Source organism: Semicossyphus pulcher, unplaced genomic scaffold (genome assembly GCF_022749685.1).
Source record: "Semicossyphus pulcher isolate SPU_LCO1_2020_fin unplaced genomic scaffold, fSemPul1.0.p SCAF_5, whole genome shotgun sequence".
In the NCBI taxonomy this organism is placed as follows: Eukaryota; Metazoa; Chordata; class Actinopteri; order Labriformes; family Labridae; genus Semicossyphus; species Semicossyphus pulcher.
Genome location: NW_027211726.1, coordinates 22,641,620 through 22,648,359, shown reverse-complemented (window position 1 = coordinate 22,648,359; position 6,740 = coordinate 22,641,620). Strand labels below are relative to the sequence as shown.

At 42.4% G+C, this 6,740-nt stretch overlaps 1 protein-coding gene across 2 annotated transcripts; it reads right to left on the bottom strand.

The window, feature by feature from the left end:
- Positions 1 to 1,074: 1,074 nt before the first annotated feature.
- On the bottom strand, positions 1,075 to 5,672 carry LOC138608925 (cholecystokinin-like). 2 transcript variants are annotated; one of them, XM_069681513.1, is made up of 4 exons: positions 5,534 to 5,672; positions 4,871 to 4,991; positions 4,591 to 4,749; positions 1,075 to 2,597 (listed from the first exon to the last, which is right to left on the bottom strand). In XM_069681513.1, the coding sequence occupies exons 2-4, from the start codon at positions 4,989 to 4,991 to the stop codon at positions 2,461 to 2,463; spliced, it is 417 nt and encodes a 138-aa protein (XP_069537614.1). In that variant the 5' UTR covers positions 5,534 to 5,672; the 3' UTR covers positions 1,075 to 2,460. The 2 variants fall into 2 exon arrangements, with proteins under 2 accessions (XP_069537614.1, XP_069537615.1); XM_069681514.1 differs by having other exon boundaries at positions 4,591 to 4,746; positions 5,534 to 5,641.
- Positions 5,673 to 6,740: the final 1,068 nt, after the last annotated feature.

Genomic DNA, 6,740 nt, shown 5'->3' with positions numbered 1-6,740 from the left:
CTCTTTTCCCCCCAAGGCATCCGAAACCACCTCTCTGAATTATTCACCATGGCTGCTTTGTTCATCGATCCCTCTCTCCACCTCTCACTCACGCAGACACATCTTTCACTTAACACACGGGGCCAGCAGCACTATAATGGGCTGCTTCATCACAATTCAACACCGCTGTGGATTCCTCCTCCTTCCTTTACTAATACATCCTACAGGTTAAAGCTCGCAGCATGACGGCTGGCTTCTGTAAGGTGTTGTTTTTCATAATAATCTTAACATAAGAAATAAAACGTCATGTGAAGTCAGTGCATCAAAGCAAAGCGTCTGTGCGACGTCATTGCTTCTCTTCTGCTGCCTTTGCCTGAAGAATTTTAATCAAACATTTTCTCATAAAACATTTTCTCATTCCACCAAAACATACTGGGCTCGGTAAACGCTGTTATGGTCTCTCGTGGAGCCAGAAGCAATTATAAAGATTTATTTTGAGCCTGCTTTAATAATTCAATCGATATCAGCATCTCGAAACACTTTAAACCGTTTCAATATTTAGCAAAGACGTTACAGCTCATAGCGAGCTTGCTGTTCTTTTGAAGATATTCCTGAATATCTTCGGGCCCACTTCCTGATTGATGCATTCACTGACTTTCATCTCCTTTGTGGGGCTATAAGTGACTCTCTCCCTTTATATTCACTACACTTAAAAACCAGAAACATTAGCATCACATAATCCACCATGGTCATTGTTTGGCCCCAGGAAGAGACACTGACCTTTGACCCCTGAGAAGTGGTTTTAAATCATTTTGTTTGTTTGTTTTATGCTGATATTAGAAAGAATACATAACCACCTGTAATATGTAACATGTGTAACACATATCAGGGGCGGATCCAGAGGGGTGGCCTGGGCCCCCCTTGAAATCTGATTGGCCACCCCAGGTGCCACCCCAAAGTCCTAAACTATGATTGTCTAATTGCCTTGTCAGAGGCCAGACGCATATATCAATTTATTTCCATTTGAACAGTAAAACAACAGTCCATGTAACATTTAGCATCAAAGAAACTGAACCAGGCAGAGGAAGAGAAGTGTCAGGTCCCATGGGAAACTGTTTATTCTCAAATATGCAGGCAGACTGAGGTGTTATCCTCCACAAACATTCTTTAAATCAAACAATTTGGTCAGTTTTATATCAAGCGTAAAAAACAGAAAGCGCAACACACAAAACAGAACATATAGCAGTTACATTCAGACCAGAACAAAAACTTCATCTCAAACAGGTCTCCAGTCCATAAAATAGTTCCTTTAATTATATATTACAGCTGTCTGGAGGGATAATTACTAGCTTCCAAATATTCAGAAAATACTGATCATATATAAGTACATATAGTACACATGAACATAGCGCATGAAACATATCTTCACATTAAAGCAGGGGATGGAAAATCTTCAACAGGAAGAGCCAGCAAAAGAAAGCACAGGATGTTGGATCATGTTAGATTCATGCCACAATAAAACTTGATCTCTTTACCTATATGGCTTTAAAAATAGCTTGAAGAATTAAAGAAATTCTGTGATTTTGGAGATATTTCTCACACAGGGAGCGCAAACTGTGATCCACCTTACTCCAGAGGAAGACAAACACGCTGTGAGGAATCAAGTGTTTCTCAGTCTGTTGCATCTAAACAGCCACCGGTTTCTAACCAGTCATGCTCTGTGTTCTGGTTGTCAAAATCCTTTTGAGTGACTTTGTGAGGTGTGGAAGCAAAAAGAGAACAAATTAAACTGGGAGTTGGATCCAGTGGAAAAGACTGTATAACAGATTTTTGAACTGAGTATAAAAATCTTGATTAGGTTTGGAACAGAAGCAACATCAAGTGTTCAAACATTTTATCTCTTTCATCTTTTAAAATTACTTTAAGAGCATGTTTGTGAGTGCATATCGATGGTTCATGAGATTTAGTTCCTGCTAACGCTGTTAGAGTCTGGCCTGTGATGTAAAACATTAAAACTCTACATTACAACACAGACACATAACAAGCAGAGATAATAGTTTGTTTGCTGCAGTAATGGGCTGCCACAGATAACTCTGTAACACTACATGAATGCACCCAATGAATGTTAATAGATCTGATGTAAGCAGCATGCATTATATTGGAAGAAGAGATAAGCAGAGAGGGATATTTTCAATCTTTATTCAGTCCAGTAACTCTCAACAGACCCTGACACCACCCCGATCCTCCCCGACCAAAACGATAAAGAAACCAGAGAAAACCAGAAACAAACGATTCTTGGACAGTGAGAGCTTTTCTGCAAAATTTGGCATATGTATATTGCATTATTACAGTTTTACAAACAAATGTACAACAAATACATCATAAAGAGACTCTTATTGTGAGACAGTGAGGAGCCAGCTTGCGTGGGTTGATTTTTTTCTTCTTTTTCTCATGTGCCCGTACGGAGGGGTTTGACTTCCTTTACGAGGAGTACTCGTACTCCTCTGCACTGCGACGGCCGAAATCCATCCACCCCAAGTAGTCCCTGTCTGCTATCCGGTGGTTGGCGCTCAGCGCGCTGCCTCTGTTGTTTGCCGTGGAGTTTCTGCGCACAGAACCTGGAGTGGGGGGGATGAGGAGGGGTGGAGGTGAGAGAAAGCGTGGGCGGAGGAGAAAGAGAGAAGGGAGGAAATTAGTATTCCTCGGAGTGAGAAGGGCAGGAGAGCGAGATTTGGCTTGCTTAGAGATGGTTAGAGAAAGTTAGTTTGAAATACTCAGATTGTGGAAGCAAGATGCAGGAAATGTTTAGACTTCAATAAGACTTTCTGAGAGGATTCATTCAGTGGAATTAATACTGGAATTAATATATCTGGTTAAATGTGGCAGTTTTGGGGCAGGACAGGAGACAAATCATGCTCTCATAAAACTAAGCAATTAATAGTCATCATGCACGAATAAGATCTTAGGGCAGATTTTTTCCCTCCTGTGGCAGTGAGTTTACCACATTTAATTCCCTCAATTGGATGTTTCTGCTAAAAAAAATTTTTTGCAAAAGAACATGGACGCATGATGTTTGTTTTCAGTGACAGTTTGTGTTTGTCATGTTTTGCTCTGATGCTGGTTCGGGCATTTTAATTGTCTGTTTCTCATTATTTCTCTCTCTCTTTCTCCCTCCTTCTCTCTTTTTTACACATCCTCACACAACAGAAAATAAAAGGGGCAAACTAAAAACAGATGGTCGGGCGACAACATACTATTACTTTGTTTGTGCGTCCATGCATGTATTTTCATCAATCTGCATGTGTGCAGTTGTGTAAAAGCTCCCTGCTCCCTCATATTCTCCTCTCCCCGACTCTCTGTGACCTCCCCTCAGATCATTCTGATCTGTGACTCTTTTTTTTTTATTCAAAGTGAACTGAAGCAGGACTGCTCTCTCTGTTTGGTAATCAATTGAGCGCACACAGAGATGCTGTTTTCACTCCACCCACATCCTCCCACGCAACACACACACACACAGACATGCACACACGCGCACGCACACACACACACAAATAAACACTGTGTTTCACCTCCCTGGTGCGCTGAGAAGATTGGCTGCAGAAGGCTCGACAACGACACCTCCTACACCGAAACATGCAAGTGAACAGCGAGCACACGAACACAGACGCCCACAAACAAACGCGCACGATGGAGCAGGGAACTTAGATGCGTACGCTCCCTTAGGTTTAGCTTATTAATTTTTATGTGGCCTTTAACATTTTATTGACTTCCAGGTCTGAGTTCAGTTTCTGAGGCTGTTTTGCATTTTTATGTTCCACAGCGTGAGTATGTACATGTAGCTGTAACCCTGATGCATATTTGTGTGCAGATGTGTAAATATTCTGTTTTATGTCTAACATAACATTTACCTTTAGGCAAAGTCCACTTTTTATGATTAAGCCAACACTCTCGCCTGTCCAATCAATAGTGAACATTACTCACTTTGGTTTGAAAATCACTTACAAACTTGTCTCAGCATTTAGAGCCTTTTTCTCGTTTGATTCCATGTTTCGAAATGTTACTGTCTGTCTGTTGCTCTGAAAATGCGTGCAAGGTTTGAAGCAGTAGAAGAAAAGTCAATACTGGAATCCACTGGACTTTGTGTATTCTAAATGTGTGTGTTGTGTTCCCCCTGCTGTCGCACGACCAAAGAGGTGAGAGCCTTTAAACCTGCCTCTGACGGGGTTGAGGACTTGTCTTCTCTGCAATTAAGAGAAAAAAAACCACTGGAGACAGAAGGGGAGGAAAAAGTGAAATAAGTAGGAATGAGCAGAATGGCCGGAAGGCTGCGCACATTAATACTTGCTCTTTCAAACCACAAAAGCTTTTCAGAGCCACTAATTCATTTTACAAAGCAGGCCGTGCTGATTTCCAGTAATTAGCGAAACCTCGGGGAGGAGGATGGCCGGGTGAAGCACTTGTCTCTGAAAATGAACCGATGTTGGGAATATTGTTGATGCTTTTCTTTACACACTCACACACATATACACTCCTCGACCTCTTACGAGCTGTAAGATTTAAGATGAAGCAAGGAAGACAGCAAAACACACAAATACTCATCCTCTCGCACACCTTTCCTGGAGGAGATGAGTCTTGCCAGCAGCTCGCTGAGGTTGGCTCGGGAGTCCGCGTCCTCCTCCGCCGGAGGAAGAGCTTTGAGCTGGGGGGCAGAGCGGGTGTGTCGGAGGTGGTGCTCTCCCAAGGTCTGGGTGTCAGCCTCGAGGTGAGCTACTTGACATGGACACACAAGAGAGCAGACAGAGCAGTAAGGTATAAAAGCTTTGTGATATATTTATGAAAGCTCTCGCTGTTCGTTGTCGGCTTGTCTTTGCCTGCAGTGAGCTACTCGTACCTTCAGAAGGAGCGGCCATGGAACGTTGGCCCTCCTCTAGGAGTTGGGAGGAGAAGGGGAGCCCCAAACAGCTCGTACACAAGACTGCCAGCACGACACACACACACATGCCCGCAGTCATCTAAAACACAGAGAGAGGAGAGAGAAGCACACAGGGGAAGTTAAATAAGAAGGAATATGAGATGCAGTCCAGTCTGAGTTTGGAGCAGGCGTTTCTCCTGACTCAACAGTCATCTTCCACACGAAGAAGCTACAACCGAGACCCTCCGCCATCTGCCAGACAACTGCTCTCTCACAGTGAACGATCATTCTGACTGCATGGAATCAGAACAGCATATTCACGCCATCCAGGAGCACCAGCACACGCAGCAATGAAGATAGTAAGATGTTAGTATATCCTGAGTGAAAAAGTGACACCACAAACAATTGATCATTTCCTCTTTTGGGAAAAATCTCTGGAAATAAATTCACAAAAAAAAAAAGTAAAAAACTTAATTCATCAAACATTTTAAAACAAATAAGCACATGTCATTAATTTATACAGTAATTGCTTTTAAACATAAACAAATCAACGCAATATAATGCAAAATAAAGTAGATTTTCACAATACAAAAAAACATCTCTGATCCATGGAAATAATAAAAACAGAAAAAGTGTCCTTACCTTGAGAAAAGAGGTTCAGCACGTCAGACGAGTGTGTGAGAGTGAGGAGAGCACTTCTCTGTGGAGTGGGAAGGATGCCCCTTTTATACTCCCCGCTCAGCGTCCTGTGAGTGTGTGTGTGTGTGTGTGTGTGCGTGTTGCCTCAGCGTACATCCTGTGTATTCCTCTGTGTGTTTGCCAGTCTAATGTGAGTGAGTTTGCTACAACCTCAACAACACACCAGCATCCTTCTGTCCTTATTGCCTGTTTGCTCATCATAAAATTCAACATCAGGAGCTGCATTAACTATTTGCTTTGTGTGTGTCTGTGTGTGTGTGTGTGTGTGTGTGTGTGTGAACATAGAAATAAATCATTTAGATTAAAACTAAAGCTTTAAACTGCTGTTAAAATATTAAAAACTTCTCTATTTAGGTGGAAATAATTGCAGTTTTATTGTATATTTATAAATAATAGAATATTTTACTGCTGTCTCAAGGAGGATGGAGCGTGTGTGCGTCTGCTGGTGAAAAAATGGCGTGGGTGGCTGTGTGCTCAAGCATGCGTGGGTGTGTGTATAACTACACACCCACCCATGTATTAGATGTCAGTGCTTGTTCACTATTAAAATAGTGGGCGGAAGCAGGAAGGAGAATCTTCACTTTTGTTCATTTAACAGGTGACTGAGCTCGAACCGAGACATCTCCACCTCCCACCTACTGTCTCTCGCCCTCTCTCCTCCCGTCTCTCTCTCTCTCTCTCTCTCTCTCTCTAACCACCCAGGATTAACCCGGCTCATCGATCACGCAGGTGTAGCAAATCAGTCAGCCTGAGTCAATAGCTATCGATCAGCTGTTGAGTTGAGAGTTAATGTTTTTATTAATGAGGCTGACAGCTCACTGATGCGTGTCAGGATTAAGATATCTGCCACGGCACCGGAGCTGTTTGTATCTGCTGAGATAATGTGGACAGGAAAACGTGGCATCAGGGAGGATGTTAACTAAGGAGAGTATCCAGTGGGGAATCATGGAGGAGGGATACAGACATGCTTTTATTACTGTAGTCTAATGAGGAGAGATTTACGAGTGACAGATCGCGCACACACACACACACACACACACACACACACACACAATGATTAGTATGCAAAAGATTCCATTAAGTCTGGATCAGAGCTCATTTGCTGCCAAATGAGTAAAAAAATTATCCCATTTAAATCTGTGGGAAATTT